A 20,523-nucleotide genomic window follows, 5' to 3' on the forward strand; every position below is an offset into this window, starting at 1 on the left:
GGGAGTACAGTGGAGAGAAACAGAGTGATCCTGGTCCTGTAATCACCAGTAACTGAGAGGGAGCAACCACATGGTTGGTAGGTGGTGTAGGGGGTGGTATGGCCTAGAGTCACAAGCTTCAAAGGAGTTGGTGTTTCTGAGGCAAGATGAGGGCAAAATCATTGGGAAGCAGCAATGGGGAGCAGTAGACATCTACACCCCTCCTGGCCTGGCAGGGGCCAGCAGGCTTAGTGAACACAGGCTGAATTTCTTTTGGGTCATGCTAGAGGAGATTCCCTCACTCCCATGTCATCTGGCTGCCAGGGCAAAGATGCAAGCAGACCACATGAGTGGCAGGGTCTTCTGCCAGAAGGCCGCCCACTGGACATGTGGCATGGCTCTCTCGTGTAATTCTGCTCAGGAACTGGAGAGGGAAGGGTGGGTTGCCACTTTGGTCCTGCAGTCATGGTGCCCTCCCACCAGCACCCTACTAGCTACCTTCTGCTCAGAAACAGCCACGGGCACAGGACTGTTTCTTTGGAGGAATCTCAGAATCTTGCTGCCGGTGTATGCTTAATCCTTCAACTAAATATATTTTCTCCAAAAATAAGGAGCCCTGGTAGCACAATAGTCAAGTGCTTCGCTGCTAACCCAAAGGTCAATGGTTCGAACCCACCAGGGCCTCCAAGGGAAAAAAGACCTGGCAACCTGCTGTTATAAAAATTACAGCCTAGAAACCCTGTCCTATAGCGTTTCTATGAGTCAGAATCGACTTGACGGCACACAAAAACAATCTCCATTTAAAAAAGTGAAAAAAATGACCTGCAAATTCAGTGTGAGGGAGTGAGGAAAGCAGGCCGACAGAGCCGGGAGCCCTACCCTGACCCCTGAGGCAGCCTACTCTCAGCCACTCCTCTTCTCACAGGCACCCCGGCACTCACTTTAAGCAAGTACATAAGGTCCTGGCAGGTGAGAAGAGTTAGGGAATGCCTATGCTTGTCACCAGGACGCTTCCCTTACTTCCCTATCTGGGATTAGAGGATCCTCTGCTGACCTGGGGGTTCATTCTTTGCGCTGCCCAGTGAGAGCCAAGCCAAGAAGTGGGAGAACCAGTGAGCTGGGTGTCTGGAGGTGCTGACTGCCACCTGGGCTCACAGAGGGAAGAAGGAGCCTGGGCCTCTTCTGGACCCTAGTGCTCACAAACTCTGTGACCAAGACCTGGGGGTGTTCGAGCATCTTTGAGCCTTTGCCTCCTGAACATCAGAGCAGGGAGCTGGCCTGAGGCCCTTGTTGGAGGTCGTGGGCTTGCCAGCTTCTGGACATCACTTGCTGAGGGGGAAGACCAGCAGGATGAAGTAAGGGAGTGGGTGTCATGGGATTCCAGAGGACACCAGGCACAACCTCACTGGATGGATTTGTCCTTGACACTTATTTAGGCTTACCAGGTGCCAGGCTGACACTAACTGCTTTCCACATGTGACTTCATTTAATCCCACGGCAGCACTGTACGAACTGTTGCCATATCCATTTTACAGGTGGGCAAAGAGCCTTGGAGAGTTTGAGTGACGTGAACAAGGTTACTCAGCTGGCACTTCTAGGACAGGTTCTCTGCCTCTTCCCACAGGTACTCATCCAAAGAACTACCCCTCCCCTCACACCTGCCCCTACTCAAGTGCCTCCTGGAAAAGCCAGTGGGAGTCAGCTTGAGTGAAAACACTTGGTCCTCAGGAGGTTCTCTGCAGTTGTCTTCATCCCTGCTTCCCTACCACCCCTGGTCACAGCCTGTTTATTGCCCCCGTGATCATATGAACCTGTTGGGTACCGCGGTCCAGATCCTGGGGACCGATGGCCACCCTGGAAAGCAGGAATGTAGGAGCAGCTGTGCAGCCTCAGAGACACGTAGGCGGTGACGGTGCCCACCCACATCTGTCGGGGGTCTCCTGGGCTCCCCGGGGCCCCATGGGATGTGGCCGTGTGCACACGGCACCACCCGCAGAGACTCTTCCTGTGTCAGCTCCTGGCATCCATCCCAAAGCTAGAATTCCTCCCCCCAGCCTCCCTTAGTGCTTGGGGAGAGCAAAGTGCTCTTCATCAACCCTGAGGGGGCATCAAGGCCCACAGTGTCTACGCCCCTGCTAGAGGGGCCCTCTGACCCACGCCAACTGCACCCCTGAAGTGGGGAACCTCGACTCGTGCCACATGCACCACTGAAGTGGCGGCCCTCTAACCTGTGCCACCTGCACCCCTGAAGTGGGGGCCCTCTGACCTGTGCCACCTGCACCCCTACAGGAGGGGCCCTTCCAACCCTCACGACAGACATCACTGGGTCAGGCAGGGGCCCTTCAGACAAAGGTAGGAAAGGCTTTCTAGGTATACATGAGCCAGGGGATAGTAGCTGCCAGGAAACGGTGTGACAGGGGTCACAAGGGCCTAACAGGCCAGTGACAACACACCAAACAGGTGGCTGGAGGGGCGGGATGGAACCACTGAGAGAGTCCCTAGAGGTCGTGCATTGTCATACACAAAGGAAGGCAGGCACTCCCACACTTGCTGGCTGCAGGGGTCTGGACCCTCTGAGTCTGGGAATGGCTGCCAGGAGGCAGGTGGAGCCTGGCTTAAATGGGTCATGATGGCAGGGTTGATCCTGGCTTAGGAGCTCAGGAGACTGCTAAGGCCCCATTTGTCCAATACCCTTGCCTGGGACAGCACCTGAAAATTCCACCTTAGGAGTCATTTCCGGAAAGAAGAACATTTACCGAAACCTTTGTCTTCTCTCGCACCCCAAAGGGGCCTGATGCTAGTGCCAGCTCCTGGGACTTATATACACTGGATAAATGAGACACCCACAGAACTGCTCTTTGTGAAATACGAGGAGACACTCATTTTACCACCATCTCTGTGTGAAATAGTTCACAGCTCCCCACCCTCTTCACAGCACACATGGAAAATTCTTATTTGTGTAGCGCACAGGGTATGTTGACCAGGCTGCCCCTGACCTGACCAGATACCTCAAGGCTGGGGGCGGGTCAGTTTCTTCCAGCACTCGTACCCTTCAGACCCAGCGGCAGGGTTAGGGTTAGGAAGCTCTGTGATGTTCACCAGATAGCCCTGTGATCCCCTAGCAAAGGACAGACCCTAGGGACTAGGACCCTGACAAGCATGTGAGCCCCTGCAAAGCTGTCCTTCACAGTCCAGCAGGGAGGACTGAGTCCCTTCTGCACCCCTCCCACGGCACTCTGCAGTCTCCCCGCAGACTCACGAGTTCACACACAGGACCACGATGTTCTTCCACAGGTTCCTGGTGCCTACCACCTTCACGATGCAGACCTTCTTGGGCGTCCGGGACAGCTCCTTCTCCAGCTCTGCAAGAAATGGGCCACATGACCACTGAGACTTGTGGATAGGGTAGACAGTGTTTCCCACAAGCCTGGGGAAAGGGTCTGCACTTTATGGATAGAAAGTGGACGCAAAAAAACTAACCACCCAGTTTACACTTCCCTATGGTGCCTGGAGGTGAGCCATGAAGCACGCTCAGTTTCAGTTGCCATCGCAAACCTTCTCATGGAACCAGGCAGAACACACACAAGTAAACAAGCAGCACTAAGCCATTTCACTTTTGCCCAAGTATAGAACTGAATGATGATATTCTAGGTCCCTGAGGCACTAATTGGGGCACCAACAGATGAAAACAAGCAGTTCTTTTCTTTATGGAGTCTGCATCCGTCAGCGTCACTTAAGCTGAAAAGGCCCAGGGACAGCACGCACAGAAGCTCCTCAGTGTGGTGGGCAGGACAGAATGTGACTGCCCCTAGAGTACAGGCACCATTGGGAGATAAGTAAATAAACGTATATATACCTATAACCAATTGCCATCGAGTCACCTCCAATGCATCACAGCCCCGTGTGTGCAGCATCAAACAGCTTCATAGGGTTTTCATGACCGTGACCTCTTAGAAGTAGATTGCCAGGGCTTTCTTGCAAGGTGCCTCTGGGTAGACTCAAACCTCCAACCTTTTGGTTAGCAGCCTAGTGTGTTAACCATTTGCACCACCCGAGGACTCCATGTCTAGCTACACATACATGTATTTATGTCTACACATGTGTATGTACATATACATATATCTTAGTTAAAAGTCAAAAGTTATTTGGAGCTAGGTAAACTGAACAAGTTGGAGAGTGTTTTGGTTCAAAGTTTTGGAGTCTAAAAGCACTCCAGTGTCATGTTAATAAGGTCAAGTAGTTTGCTAAAGGCCTGGTGTTGATTTGTCAATTTAACAGGGAAGATCAAAACAAGGAAAGGCCTCCATAGCTTCCTCACAGGCCTGTGAGCAGAAAGTCCAGCTAATCTCCCTACTGAAGTGCTATACAAGAGACAGGAGACTTAACAGAAGTGGTGGGTGACCAGGACTCTGCAAGACTGTCCCAGTTTGGAAAGCAAGGAAGGCTGAGAAACTCTGAGAGCCCAGAGGCGGCTGGGGAGACAGGCGCCTGCGTCCATGTGGTCCTGGGGCAGGACGGGTTCAGGAATGGAGAAACCGGGAGATCCCCATAAAGGCTGGGGTCCATTTCATAGCAAGGACCCAGTGTGACCAACGCATTGTGGTAATGAAAGACATCAGCCCTCAGGGAGCCTGAGGGAAGGTGCACAGAAACTCTGCATCCATGCAACTTCCCTGTAAATCTAATGCTATTTCAAAATAAATGATTTGTTTGCAAAACGGCAGGGGGTATGGGCGGGCCCAGCCCACTGAGGAAGCCCTTAGTGCTTGGAAAACAACTATGGGGCAGGGACCCTGTCAGCGTTCTCCAGGGCCTGCCCTGGGATGTCCTAGGGCCACTGTCACCCTGGAGGCCCCATGTTCAACCTCCTCCTCTTCCCTCTTGTCTGCCACCCAGGGGGGGAAGGTCACCGGCCACATTATTACAAGTTGAAGGGAAAATATACTGTTTATCCATAAAGGTTTAAGGAGTTTTTTTATTTTAAAGTGTTTTTTTTTTGGACTCTGTCATCAGCAGGGGCACCGACAGGGTCACCGGCACGGCATGAATCCCTATATCTGAGGGATACCGTGCCACCATTTCTGGAATTTCCTTACTTCCTGTTTTAGATGCAGGGAAAAAAGAGAGGTGTGATCTGAGTGGGCTTGGGGGTGGGGGTGAGATAACTGGCTTATCCTGTGTCATGTTCATGTGTCACTGGTGGAACTTGAAAAGCACCAATTATAGAAATGATAACCAAGAGATGACCAAAAAAAAAAAAAAAAAGAATAGATCACAGAAGTTATTAAAAAAAAATGCACACACTCAAAGCTCCAGTGAAACTGCTGTGTGACCCCAGGCCCACGCTTGGAAGTTGAGAAAGCTTCATCTCTCTCTCTCACCCAGCCCCTCAGCTCGCAGGTCCAGATTAGGCGATGGTGGCTCTTGGCTACTGGAACAGGACTGTTCCAGAAGCAGCTGGAGGTGACGGTGGCAATACCAACAGCTCACCTAGGCGTGCCCACACTGTGGACGGCTCACCTAGGCGTGCCCACACTGTGGACGGCTCACCTAGGCGTGCCCACACTGTGGACAGCTGACCCAGCACTCTCATCTTTGTAACTCTCCCTCCGCGCACGTGGTCTCATCTAGCCAGGGGCCTGATACACAAGAAGGACACTTGTCTGCCCAAGCGGTCACAAGCAAGGACTCTGGAGTCACCTGCCTGCATCAGATCTTAGTGTCATCACTCACCAGTGCCGTAACTTTCATCAGCTTACGTAACACTGAGGACTTGGAGGTGCCTGATGCTGGAACCTCTTTTCACATCAGGTTCTGAGCAACTGACAAGAGGCAGGAGAGGGCACAAAACAACCGCTGTGTAGGTGGGGAGGAAGCCTAAATGGAGTCCCTGGGTGGTGCTCTGCTGCTAACTGAAAGGCTGGAGGTTCGAGTCTACCCAGAGGTACCTTGAAAGAAAGGCCTAGTAATCTACTTCCAAAAAAAAATCAACAACTGAAAACCCTATGGAGCACAGTTCTACTGTGACACCCGTGGGGTTACCATGAGTCCGGGATGACTAATCGTGGCTGGCTGGCTGGCTGAAGCCCCAAATGGGCCTGGTAGCTGAACCTTCGAATACCACAGACTCCCCCCGCCCCATCCTGGCCATGCTGGAGCAGACTGGCTTCTCCAGTGGGGGCGCCCAGAGAGCAGATAACCCTGGAGGACACAGGGCACTTGTTCCCTGCATGTGTCTCACCCCTAGGGACAAAAGAAAGGAGCAAAATGACCTCACCCCTGGAGGCTCACTTCCCACTAAGAGCTCTTCTACCTGGAGGGAAACATCAGGAATAGGAAGCTGGGTTTCCTACAAGGGGTGGCCTCTTTGAGCCTCACTTCCCTACCTGGAAAGCAGGGGCAACGGGCAACAATTTCATCTGCCTCTGAAGGCTCTGAGGAGCATTAAACGCGGTGGTGCATATGTGTTTAACCTGTGCTAGGGTTGTTATTGCTAAAGCAAAGCTTGAGAGTGCTCCATTCCAAGGTTTCCTTTCGCCATGGGCTGCAGTCTACCTGGCCACAAAGGGAGCCAGCAAGACTTCTCCTTCTGCTGTAAATTTCTGAAGTGTTGGGTATCACTGGTTAGGAAAGCTCTCTGTACTTGAGCCTCGTGATGCTGCTGGCTGTAAGACGACACTGTGAGTCACACCGGGGAGGGTGCAACCGTAAACGCCATTAAGAAAATCAGACGTGTCCGACGATAAGCCAAAGAACACTTTAAAAGAGGAATGGAAACCAGGAATTTTGGAGCGTCGGGTTTTCTTCTAGGATAAGTCAGCCTAAATCCAAGGGTAGGATGCTTTTGACACCCTGTTCTACCTCCACGGCTCCCCATACCCACACCTAAGTATATCCAAGCTGGAGACCCTCATCCGCCCAGAGGCAACAGTGCCAGCAACTGCAGTTGGCTCCCACGTAAGACTCCCTGGCCCTTCTGACCCCCAACTCATTCACTCAGTAAATATGCATGGGAGTAGGCTCTGCATCAGGTTCCCTGTGGCACTGGGGTACAGCAGAAGCCGGGCAGACACCGGCTGTGTGTCAGCCCTCGAGCACTGCAAGGTGACAGACGGAGACAAGAAATTCTACAGTCATTCCTCACTGCTGGGCTGAGGGGACTGGCACAGTGCCTGCAGCTATGATGGCAAGTAACTGGGGGCTGACTTGGCCCTGGAGGCCTGGGCTCACGTGGCCCCCGAGTCCTTGGCCAGGAGAAGAGCGGGGCCAAGAGGACCAGGGCAGGCCCTGAGGGGAGAAAGGGCGTGGTGCATTCTGGGGGCTGTTGGAAGGCCAAGTGCTTGGGGAGAGGGGCAGAGCTCAGTCTCCGAGTTGGCTTCAAGGACTTGGGGGCCATCCTTAGTGTCCTGGGAAGCATGGAGGAGCACTAAGCCAGGTAGTAATGGGGTCATCCCTGGTCTGGCTGCCGAGAGAGAAGGGCAGCAGGAAGCAGAGTAGGGCAGGCCTACTCAAGAAGGTAGCCAGCAGGTCTAAGCACGAGATGGCCAGCCGAGACTGAGTGTTGGTATGGTCACCGGGCAAGACCACTGGAAGGGGGGTCCAGGGATTCATCTCAGGAGCCCAGACGGGCATAGCTGCCAGGGGCGGTGGAGGCAGAGGAAACAGCCAGGTGCCCACCTCCCACCTCCCCCGCCCATAGGCCGTGTCCTGACGGCGAGTGAGCAGAGGTCCAGGCAGGGAGGAAAGCTGTGCCCCAGGAGGCCTGTGACAGCCACCCATGTGGAAGCCAGATGCCTCCTCTTTGCTCAGTCACACATAGAAACTACCTCTTGCCCAACCTCCTGCGCAGACACCTGAGTAGAGATACATGCCAGCTGAACTCATAAGCAGTTTTAACAACAAAAAAATTAAAAAAAAAAAAAAAGATTCAATACCACGTTCCAAAAATAGAAGGGGAAGTGAATCCGTGTAATTAGGATTGAGAAAATAAGCTTTTCCCAGACAATATTTTCACCGGCAAGAAGTGTGACGATTTTATTAAGTAAATCCAGAAACAAATTATACTGTATGCAAGGGTGAGCACATTAACCTGCCAATCAGTGGGGCCTGAGAAGTTCTGGAGGACACCTGGACACATGGGTGGATTATCCAATCAGCAAGGTAAGCACGGGCTTACTTACTAATCTATAGTGAACAATCTCACATGGGTTTCACCACGTCACATCAGCGTGAAACTGTTCACTACAGATTAGTAAGTAAGCACAAGTAAGCCTGTGCTTATCTTGTTTACTGAGTCAGCCATCCCTGTCAGGGACTGTAAATCTGAAAAGAGGCTTTGATTCTATAGGAAGGTGCTGTGGGGTTGGGAGAGAGACAGATGGCAGTCATACCTAGAAGCAGAATCTTTGATGTGGTGAAAAAATGTGGAATTGTTTACTACAGCTTAGTAAGTAAGCACAAGTAAGCCCATGCTTACCTTGCTTATTGGATAATCTGGCCCTGCCTGGACAGTCCAAGATAGTAAACATTTTGAAGAATAAGCAAGTGGCCAAGGAGGCACGAAGTCCATTGACTACTTATTCCCATCCATACAGCACCTTTAACAATTGTGTCTATCTCTCAGAAGCACCACAGGGCAGGGGCTTTGGTCTGGACTTGCTGAGTTCAAGTCCCAGCTCTGCTACTGACCAGCTGTGTGACCTCAGGCAGGTTACTTAACCTCTCTGTGCCTCATCTGCAAACAGGGACAACTACAATCCCTCATAGGACTACTGTGAAGAAATATAAGTTAACGCATGTACAGCAGTTAGGATTCAATATTACATACAAGTTAGTATCTGTGAATCACTGCGGGTGGCGCAGAGCCCCACTGAATGCTGTCTCATCTGTCATTACCACCACTTGATGAGAAGGGCTCACCGAGGTCCCCTGGCAAAGCCCAGCACTTGGGACTCTTCATGTCAGCCCTGGGGCTGTCCTTCTTTATTCCAACAGAGCAAGAGCTCCTGGGTTCCCCTCAACTCCTCACCTGTGCTGAAGTGCTGACGTGCTCAAGTCAGGGGCACAGGCCTAGGCAGTGGTATCGTCCTGGTAGGTCAGCACCATCGCTGGGGGAACTTTTATAGGCACCAAACCCAGATGTCCTGGATCAGAAGTCTTAATGAAAAGCCAGTCTAGGAACCCGTGGGCTCCGTGGCTCCAGAAATCCTTCCCAGCCAGGAGGCTCTGGCTCCCCTGGTTCAGGTTCTCACGCGTTCTCTTCCTGTTGTTAATGGAGCACTGCAGGGCGAATTCTGTTACCTGCTCAGGTGTCTGCTGCCATGCCACCGTAGAGCCAGACCTGCCCTGCCGACTGCAACCCTACCTGGCTGCCCTCCAGACCCTTCCTTTACAGCATGAACTCTCCTGACAAACTCACATCTCACTGCTCCTGAATGTAAGCCCGTGGGCAGTGCTGGCATGGGGCAGCTTTTAATAAAGATGGCTGGATGAACGAGTGAATCACTGTCCCGAGAACTTCAGGCTGGGGAGGGGCGGGGACACGGATGTTCTCTCTTGGAAAAGTGTTTGTAGATGATTTTCCCAGGCAATGCCATCTGTAACAGCCTGTCAGGTGAGGGTGGCGGGTCAGAGCTTGGGATGGATCTGCTGGTGGTTTGCACAGGGCTACACTAGACCCTCTTCTGGATCTGAGTACAAACGCAGGCTTGCAGGGCTTAGGCCCAAGGCTCGGTGCAGGAGAGGTCGTGGAATGTGGGTTCTAACCTCCTGGTGTACCATGGCCCCTGCAAGGCAGCCTGACTGGGACGTGGTAATGCCTGGTGGACAAGCCCACAGTGCCAAACACTTCACGTCCCCAGGTCTGCAGCTGGCCAGCAAACAGGCCATGGCCAGAATAGCCACCGGCAGCCCTCTGAAAACCACGTTTAAGAGGTAGGGGCTCTGGCCCCATCTGAAGCTGGCAGGCCAGTGTGGATTCCACCCCCCAAGCAGGTCCTGGAAGATCAGACGCCTGTTGGGATTTGGACGGGCTCCCCAGGGCTGATGTGTGCTAGACTCAGTAAGGGAAGAAGCCTGCACCTAGAGGCAGGGAGAACTGAGCTTATGTCACTGGGCTCACACGGCTGCAGCCGCCTCCATGCAGACCAATTGGCTACTGGATGCTGAGGCAGGGCCAGGACAGCTGTACAGGAAATGGCTGGCCTAGGCTCTTCCCTATCAGTGCCATGGCTGGGCCAGTGTACTCACCCGACATCACTCCTTTGATGTCACTCTCAGGGCTCATGTGGTTTTTCTGGGTGAAGTGCAGAATCAGCTTCTTGGCGGACTCAAACTGCTGGGTCGCCATCAGCCACCGCAGGGACTCTGGGAAGATCCTACAGAGAGACAAAGGGAAACGGTAGATCCTTCGCGTTCTGCAAGGCACGCAGGCTAGTCTAGGCTCTACCCTGTGTGGTGGACAGTCACAGATCGCTCATGAGCCCATAGGGTGAAAGCAGCTGGGGCAGAAAGGTTTATAATTTCCTGTTAGAATGTGCAAAAATCAAGGGTTTAAAATGTGGCACATATGAACAATTTTCTTCCAACTGTGTCAAGAAGTCACTGTATACTTTTCAAGATACCCACGAATTTCTGAAGCATGTGTAGGCAATATATCGAAGAGTTGCTTTTGTTACATTTTGTCACACACAAAAAAACAAATATTAACAGAACGATTTTAAGCTTAAAAACTTAGCCCACACACTACCAACCCGACAGTCATTATTTTCAGCTTTCAAACATCAGAAGGCTCACTTTCCCAGGGCTTGTGCACATCACTTCCCCACCTGGTGCTGTACAACAGGGCTTCTCAAGGTTTACTGGCAATAGACTCCTTTGTTAAGACAAAATGTTGTGAGGGGCCCCAGTAGAAGAGAAAGTGGTATTTTATTAATATGGACACATTCTGTAAATTCACGACTATGATAATAATTTACAGGCCAATCAAAGGGACTGGAGCAGGAGTCACCAAACTTTTTCAGTAAATATTTTAGACTTTGCAGGCCATGTGGTCTCTGTCCTAACCATTCACCTCTGTCGTGCAGCAAAAAGCAGCTGCAGATCCTTACATGAATGGCTGTGTGCCAGCAAAGCTTCATTACAAAGACAGGCAGCAACAAAAATGGCAACTGTAGCCTTCTGTCAACCTCAGTGTTCAGGTTAGCACTGTATTTTAATTACACAGTATCAATAAAATCACAAGTCACATTGATCAGTTATCCTTTTGTAACTAGGCACCTGCCTTGCACCTCAGATTGTCTTTAATTAAATTAATTCAGGAGCTTGCAAGAGTATTAGTGGTAATTTCTTATTTCACAGTCACATCACATCAATATCTAATAACAGCTTTGCCACCCCCTTACCTATATGAACAAAGATTCAGTTTCCATTTGCTTGTTAATATATTTTACAGAAACAGCCAGGCAGGTTCCCACAGAATTGGGTGGTATGTTTGAGATGGTCTGAGCCTGATGTTACTTCACTCTGGGAGACCAGGGGGCCTTGGGGGGAGCTGAAGCTCCCTCCTGAGCAGCTGCAGCTGAGGGCCAGGAAGCCTGCACAGTTTCACAAAGGAGCCCCAAGTGGAAAGCCATAAAAATGTTTCAAATTGTAGGCACCAATTTTTAAAAAAAGTAATGGAAGTTAACATTTGTTTTACTGGCTTACGGTTTTTAAAAATTAACTTTGAATAACATAATTTAAACAAACAGAAATACTCAGAATATAACATAACATCAGTATTATACAGATAATGACTTGCCATATGTTTGTCAGGTCTTTATAATGAGATCACCTGACGCAAACGCCAGTCCCTACAGCTTAAGTTCCCATCTAGATTTCTTCCTTTTTCTGACGTATTTGGGTTTACTGTCCTTTTCTGGTTTCTTGAGATAGATACTCATTAACTTTAATTCTTCTTTTCTAATGTAACCATTTAAGACTGTTAAGTATTCCTATTTATCACGTTAGCTACATCTCACAAGTTTTGAAATACTAGTTTTTACTATGATTTGAGTCTAAATGTTTTGTGATTTCCATTAGGATTTTTGTCTCTGGGTGGCACCAATGATTAAGCACTTGAGTACTAGCTGAAAGGTTGGTGGTTCGAACCCACTCATAAGTGCCTCAGAAGACAGGCTTGGCCATCTGCTTTTGAAAGGTCACAGTCTTGAAAACTATGGAGCACAGTTCTACTCTGATATACATGGGGTCACCATGAGCTGGAACCCACTTGATGGCAACCACTAACAACATGAAATATATTTAAAAACAAACAATTGTTGCCTCAAGTCAATTATGACTCATAGCGACCCTATGGGACAGAGCAGAGCTGCCCCATACGGTTTCCAAGGAGCGGCTGGTGGACTTGAACTGCCAACCTTTTGGTTAGCAGCTGAGCTCTTAACCACTGCGTGTTTTTACATTTTAAAAGGTATAGGCTTAGTGGGGCAAGTTATGGGGTTGCAATCTTTGTTCATGTTTAATTAATTACTATCAGATGACACAGTCTGCATTACTGGATTCTTTGCTACTTTGCTGGGTATTGCATTGTGACACAGGATGTGATCAATCATTGCAAACCTTCTGTTTGTGCAGGAAAAGTATTTTATTACTGTACACAGGATTCTGTACACAGCTAATAATTCAAACGTATTCTTTGTGTTGTTAAAACCACTTTCTCCATGTGAACCTGTCTGCTCAAGTTATTGGTAGGGAGACAGGTGGGTTACCCTGCTACTCTGACAGTTCCTTTCAGGCTCTGATTTTGGCACACTCCTTCTCAGATAGGCCACTCTGTGTGCAGGCTCCAAGGTGGATGATGGCAGGACTTTGGAGCTGAGCAACGACGCTTCTCCCAGCAACACTCAGGGCAGAGGAGACACTTCCTATACTGCATCTCACAGCGTGCAGGCTACCTATCATCCACGGCTGTCCCTCAGCAAAGTGGCAGAGCCTGGCATGGACTGGCCTGGATGGGTGTTTGCCAGCCAGTGTGGGTGGGTGTATACAGCCTGTACGTTCAGTGCCAGAGCTGAGCTTCTCCCTTCTTGATCAGAGACACATTTATAGGAGCTCAAATAGACTTCACAACTTCAGGAGAATCTTTTAAAGAGAGCTGAAAGACCACTTGGTGGCGGGGGAGGCGGGGGTTGCGGTTCAGTGGTAGAATTCTTGCCTTCCATGTGGGAGACCCAGATTTGACTTTTGGCAGATGCACCTCAAGCACAGCTACCACCTGTCTGTCCATGGAGGACTGTATGTTGCTATGATGCTGAACAGGTTTCAGTGGAGCTTCCAGACTAAGGTGGACTAGGAAGTAAGGCCTGGCGATCACAATGGTCCAGTCTACGACCCATCGTGGGGATGGCGCAGGACTGAGCAGTGTTTCATTCTGTTGCGCTTGGGGTTGCCGTGAGTTGGGGGCTGACTGGAGGACAGCTAACAACAACAACTAGAGATCAGCTAATATGTTAATATGTGGCATCTGAAGTATAAAATAAAAGCTGGGCTGCTAACCAAAAGGTCGGTAGTTCGAATCCATCAGCTTCTCCTTGGAAACTGAATGGGGGAGTTCTATTGTGTCCTATAGAATCGCTATGAGTCTAATAGACTGGATGGCAACAGGGTTGGGCTTTTTTTTTTGTTTGTTTGTTTAAAGTGTAAAAATATAGTATATAACACATGTCAGTTTGTGTCCTTTTAAAGTACCTTCAAGTTATGTATATGGAAATGTTCATGGAACAAACTCCACAGCAGGGAACAGAATGTGCAATCAAGACCATAAAGAAATGTGATGCAGGGCAAGAAGAAGGCCATTTGGAGAACAGGAGGCAGCAGAGGGAGATGACATACCTCTACCTTCCAAGCCCCAGAGCCTATCCCCAGAGCACCCTGTGCTGAGACACAGGAGTGAGTAAACAAGCATGGGGAGATGTCTGAAACACAACATTTTCATCACTCGAAACCTGAAGTCCCCCTCCTCAATCTGTCCTAAAGCTTTATGACAAGGTGGGGCTGGGGGAGGAGGGAGGCTGCAGCCATGTGCTCACAGACCAGCAGCTCTGATTCCCGGATGGGACGTGGGTGGCCACTCAGGGAAAATACAAAGAGGTGTGTTGAGTAGCATCATTTTGTCTTCCAGATAAAGCCCTGCCTTGGTGGTTTTTTTGGGTTATGCATAAGCAGCAGACATTTCTGTTACTGGGATTCCACCAGTCGAGGCCATTAGACCCCAGCAGACACAGCTGTGTGCACCTCTTATCAGGACCATAAGAGCCCTTGTCCTTCAGAAGCGCCCCCGCTTCTTCCAGGATTCAGAGCTACAGACAGAGACCTGTGTCCCACAAGGAGCTTCTGTGTGCGATCCAGCAGCGCACAGGCCAACGGGACTGCGCAACGTGGCCATGCAACTCTCCACAGTCAGCCAGTTGCTGTCACTCAATCCTGTCACCCCAAAGCTGTGTCTACAGACAAGAGTCAGGCTGACTAACAGTGATGGAAATAAACAAATCCCCTATGAGAAATGGCCATGAGCACATCTCTGCCTAGACAATCTTTGAGAATTGCAAAACTTGTAGAAAGGTTTCACAGCTAGCTCCACTTGAAAATGCACCATGTGCTCTTAGAATTGAAGAAGTGGGTGCAGGCCTCTTCCGGGTCTCCAGTTTTCACTTAGTCACCAGATTGTTTTCTCTAGTATGTATCGAGCATTGTCACTGCAAAGGTGAATACGATATGTTCCTGACCTCAAGGAACATTTAGATAGATAAACAGGTAGGCAAAAAGTAAGTAAACACACACACAATAGATTTATGAGTGATTTGTATAGTACAGGAAACCCTGGTGGCGTAGTGGTTAAGTACTACGGCTGCTAACCGAGGGGTCGGCAGCTCAAATCCGCCAAGCGCTCCTTGGAAACTCGATGGGGCAGTTCTACTCCGTCCTATAGGGTCACTATGAGTCAGAATCGACTTGACGGCACTGGGTTTTTTTTTTTTTTGTATAGTATAGGATACAAAAAAAAACAACAACAAAAAAACCCAAAAGACAAAATACATTGTCATTGAGTCGATTCCGACTCATCGCAACCCATGTGTTACAACAGAGTAGAGCTGCTCCATAGGGTTTTCTTGGCTGTAATCTTTATGGGAGCAGATTGCCAGTCTTTCTTCTGCGGTGCTGTTGGGTGGGTTTGAACCACCAACCTTTGGGTTAGCAGTTGAGTGCAAATCATTTGTGCCACCTCAGAGGTTCATTAGCATGGGATACAGTGGGGGCTAAAGAAGAGGGTGGGCAGTCCTGGGGAGGGGGCGAAGAAGGTGCTCGGGGAGTCTTTACAGAGGCGGGGTAGGCTGGGCTGAGGTGTGCTGGGTGGGGTTGTGAAAGTTAGGGAACCTAGTGAGCAGCAGCCACCCGTCCAGAGTGAAGCGAAGGGGTTTCAGCGGGAGAGGCGTCGGCGCCCGTGGGCAGGTTCCCGCTAGTCACGTAACTAGTCTCCCACTTCCTTCCTTCGCTACAACTGGACTTAAATTTCCCAGGCACTGTTCCAAGTTCCTTATGTATTAGCTTTCAAGCTCATTATGTGGTGGTACTGTTACTGTCCCTATTTTACAGGTGGGAAAAGGGAGGCAAAGAAAGGTCAAGTCTGTCGCCTAAGATTACACAGATACTCAAGGGCAGAGCTGGGATTTGAACCCACACTGTCTTGACTTGGGTCCACAGAGTGGACATGGCAAAGAAACAGACCCAGAATACATAAGTGATGCTTAAATGACTGAAGATTGGGAAATGCTATTCTAACAAGGTTGCCAAAGACATCCCAGAATGCCGCAGGCCCAGAGGGCACACAAATGGAATAATGGATTTTGTGATACCTGTGTGCACTTAAATCTGCTGCAAAGACAGAGAGAACTCCTTGAACTGTGGGTCGATGAAAAAGTCCAAAGATGGCAGTTTTCCTTTATGTAATGTGTAGGGTGGCCACGTTACGGGAATTCAATGAAACCTCTCCTAACAAGTAAAAAATTTAGTAACACCTTGCAAATCGAAAAGTGAGCCAGTGGGCCCAGGACCTAAAAGAAGCAAAGCTGAGCCTCAGAGAAATCAGGCTGATTATTTTCAACAACAAAAATGAAAAGGCAGGGTAGTTGGCTGGAAGCGATGTCACCCGGTACCCTCATGCTTGGATGGTGGAAAGTGGCTGTGAGGGTGGCTTCCCAAACCAGGGGGGCAGTCATGAAGAAAGGCCAGAGTGGCTTCCTAGTGGGTGCCTGACAGTTGGCACCAGAAGTGGCAGTGGCCAAGGCAATCTTTGCAGTTGTTCGATATGACGACACATCAATGGGGCAGGAGGAGCTACCAGCCAGGAAGCCCGCAGTGCAGGAAAAGGAAGGCCTTCCACAGAGTGAACGGCTTGTCTTGCCCCATGGGGTACGACCGAAGTTTCCCAGGCTGGAGATTTTCAGGCTGGGGTGATGGAAAGGAGCTCGGCGTTTCCACCTGAAGAGGGATCCCTCTAAGCTGGGCAGTTCCATGAGCCCTCAGGACTTCTGAGAGGGATTGAGAGGGCCCAAAATAATAGTTTTCACTTGTCCTTCTAGGGGCAAAGCTAAGTGCTGGGGTGTGGTGTGGAGAAGCCTTTGCTTCCAAAGAGCGAGCTGTTCTGGGTGAAGCCAGTGTCCTGGATCAGAGCGTCCAAGCCACAGGGACCCCAACCAGGAAGGAGCAGCAGAGGGGCGCTGGGTTGGGTGTGGCACATGAGGCCACCTGGAGTAGCAGAGATACCCTTTGCTGTAGATGGTGCATCCCCAAGTCCCCAGCTGCGTCCAGTGATGCTTCCAGGAAGCTTGCTTCCAGGAAGCTTGCTTCCTGGGTGGTCTAGCTGGCAGATGTTTCTGTCAGTGTGTGCGTGCTGAGCAGATACCACACTGAGGCGCAGGGCACCAGATCATGGTTCCTTAACGTGTCGAGACTGGGCACAGACCCACACACTTACAGGCACCTCCTTGGCTTCCCCCACTGGCTGGGTCTCAGCTTAGCTCTCCTTTGACCCTTCCAGCCACCTGACCCTACAGAGTTCCTCAGGATCTTCCTACTGCAGACAGGCCTCTCGTGCTCCATGGCATGGCAGACTGTCCGCAGGCCTCCTAAGAATCATGTCCCAGGAAGGGGCCTCACCCATCAGGAGGGTTAGGAAGGCCACAATCCCTATTCACAATTCCAGAATCCAAACAGTTCTGAAATCCAAAAAGAGCCTTCTGTGTAACCCATTTGGCACCAAAACCTGAATGGAGCTGAGCTCACTGGAGCAAAACCTGATGCCTGGGAGTATGGGTGCTTGGCGTTGGCCATCTCACTTGCTGTGACGGCGTACACATCCACTGCAGGGAGTCCTGTGTGTGATTACATAGTGTTGCCCCAGACCCGATGGGTGTTCAAGAACACTCAGGATTATGCACTATATTACCTTTCTGAAGTCCAAAAAATTCTACAAACCTGATCCCCAGCGTTTCAGGTGAACAGTGGTGGGGCCATCTGAGGAAGGGAAGAACGCTGTTGGTGTCTACTTAGTGCAGGGACTGTGTTAGCAGGCACTTCCCAAGGCTGACTGCAGCTGTCCTCCCCCACAGCTTAGGCCAGGCACTGCCAGCAGTGTGCTAGATGAGGAAACTGGGCCCAAAGAGTTTGGTTACGAGATTAATTTTTACTTACGTGACGGATAAATTTTTTTCTATGTTAAAAACAAAAGTATTGGGAAGATGAATGTCCTCTTGACCTCTAGCCCCACTGCCATGCCCTGCACTGCCACGCCCCCCGACCTGCTATGTGATAACTCCACTGCTCAGAAGTGTATTCTTCCACGTATATCTGGAACACCTCCCCACATACCACAGCAGCTCCTTCACTATGTCACGTTGCCTCCACAGTCCAGGGAACAAGGTGTTTTGTTCTAAAAACCCCCTTTCCTCCAGAGTGGCCCATATCTGCCCCCAGTGGCCAGAGACATTGCCCCTAAGTGTGTGCACAATGGTTTCTACCCTGAGGTCCTGGATACAATCCACAGTCATTCCCTAGTTGTTTTGCTGAGGATGTTAACATGAGGTCAGTCTCATCTCAGCACAACTTGAACAACATCATTTTCCATCCTGTCCTTGGAACATGAAACCACTGCATGTATCACAGGCCACTTACCCTGTGGCTTCCATTATTCTAAAAAAAGCCAAGAGCCAGAAATTAAGCGAAAGAGGCTTCTGATGGAACAACAGGAGGTCACTAAGTCTTTCACTGGAAACACAATCTCCATGCACAGAAAAACCCCCAGGCTCTTCCTTGTACACCTGAAGTCCAGGTTAGAAAATAGCCCTGGGCAGGCAGTATGAGCAGGGCGGGCCCTGCAGCCACAGGAATGATGAGCTGACAACAGATTTGGGGAGACACCAGGAAGTCAGCCAATGGACAGCACAGATGCGCAAACCCATTTGAGGTAGGTGCAAATGCTTTACACTCTGTAGCAACTTCTGGAGGTGTCGCTCTCCTATAACACAGGAGGAACTGATGACCATAGTAATAGCCCTTGAGTCAATCATCAAGAAAAGCCAAACATACAACACTGAATTTCAGAGCCCCCATTGGAGGGGTGGACTTAGTCCCAAACACAGGCAGTGTCTGGCCTAGGGTAAACATTAATGGCAGAGTCAGTCCTGAACTTGGGTCTTGAGACCCTTGTTGTTGTTGTTAGGTGCCGTCAAGTTGGTTCCTACTCAGAGCAACCCTATGTACAACAGAACAAAACACTGTCTGGTCCTGCGCTATCCTCACAAGCATTTGCTATGTTTAAAGCCCATCGTTGGAGTCACTGTATCAATCCCATCTCATTGAAGGTCTTTTTTTTTTTTTTTTTTTGCTGACCCTCTATTTTACCAAGCATGATGTCCTTCTCCAGGGATTGGTCCCTCTTTTTAATAACATGTCCAAAGTACATGAAACCAAGTCTTGCCATCTTTGCTTCTAAGGAGCATTCTGGCTGTACTTCTTCCAAGACAGATTTTTCATTCTTCTGGCAGTACATGGTATATTCCACATTCTATGACAACACCATAATTCAAAGGCACCAATTCTTCTTCAGTCTCCTTTATGCACTGTCCAGTTTTCACATGCATTATGAGGTGATTGAAAATACCACAGCTTGAGTCAGGCCTACCTTAGTTTTCAAGGTGACATCATTGCTTCTTAACACTTTAAAGAGGTCTTTTGCAACAGATTTGCCCAGTGCAATACATTGTTTGATATCTTGACTGTTGTTCCCATGGGCTTGATTGTGCATCCAAGTAAATGAAATCCTTGACAACTTCAATTTTTTCTCCATTTATCATGATGTTGCTTATTGGTCCAGTTGCGAGGATTTTTGTTTTCTTTATGTTAATATGTAATCTATACTGAAGACTGTAGTCTTTGATCTTCATCAGTAGGTAAATGCTTCAAGTTTTCTTCACTTTCAGCAAGCAAGGTTGTGTCATCTGTATAATGAAGGTTGTTAATGAGTTTTCCTTTAATCCTCACGCTGTGTTCTCCATATAGTTCAGCTTTTCGGATTATTTGCTCAGCATACAGATTGCATAAGTATGGTGAAAAGATACAACCCTGACAAACACCCTTCCTGATTTTAAAACACACGGTATTCTCTTGTTCTGTTCAAACGACTGCCTCTTGGTTTACAGACAGGTTCCTCATGAGTACAATTAAGTGTTCTGGAATTCCCATTCTTTGCCATGTTATCCATAATTTGTTAAGATCCACATAGCTGAATGCCTTTGCTTAGTCAGTAAAACACAGGTAAACATCTTTCTGGTATTCTCTCTCAGCCAAGATGCATCTGCCATCACCAGTGATATCCCCTGTTCTATGTCCTCTTCTGAATCCAGCTTAAATTTCTGGCAGTTCCCTGTCGATGCACTGCTGCAACTGTTTTTTAATTATCTTCAGCAAAATTTCACTTGCACGTGATGTGAATGATAAAAAAAAATTTTTTTTAAATAATTTCCACATTCTGTTGCATGTGCACAAATATGGATCTCTTCCAGTCAGTTGGCCAGATAGCTATCTTCCAAATTTCTTGGCATAGACAAGTGAGTACTACCAGTGTTGCATCCATTTGTTGAAACATCTCAATTGGTATTCAGTCATTCCCTGGAGCCTTGTTTTTCTACCAATGCCTTCAGTGCAGCTTGGATTTCTCCCTTCAATACCATTGGTTCTTGATCATATGCTGCCTCCTGACATGGCTGAACATCAATTCTTTCTGGCACAGTGTCTCTGTGTATTCTTATTTTGATGCTTCCTGTGTCATTCAATATTTTGCCCACAGAATCCTTCAATATTGTAACTTGAGGATTTTTTTCTTCACTTCTTTCATCTTGAGACCCTTAGGCTAGTGTAATTTTCTGTCATACCACCTTTGCAGTATTGTTCAAAGAGCAGGAAAAATATATTTTAGAAAAATGTCCA

At 49.1% G+C, this 20,523-nt stretch overlaps 1 protein-coding gene across 1 annotated transcript in view; it reads right to left on the reverse strand.

Annotated features, from left to right (window-relative positions):
* Positions 1–20,523, reverse strand: part of SLC22A23 (solute carrier family 22 member 23) — a 230,376-nt gene that overhangs the window by 25,150 nt on the left and 184,703 nt on the right. The window contains exons 5-6 of the mRNA XM_003417860.4: positions 10,228–10,355; positions 3,239–3,341 (exon numbers count right to left, since the gene is read on the reverse strand). Coding sequence (XP_003417908.2) covers positions 3,239–3,341; positions 10,228–10,355 — 231 coding nt within the window. The remainder of the gene's footprint in view (positions 1–3,238; positions 3,342–10,227; positions 10,356–20,523) is intronic.

This window comes from Loxodonta africana, chromosome 1 (genome assembly GCF_030014295.1).
Source record: "Loxodonta africana isolate mLoxAfr1 chromosome 1, mLoxAfr1.hap2, whole genome shotgun sequence".
In the NCBI taxonomy this organism is placed as follows: Eukaryota; Metazoa; Chordata; class Mammalia; order Proboscidea; family Elephantidae; genus Loxodonta; species Loxodonta africana.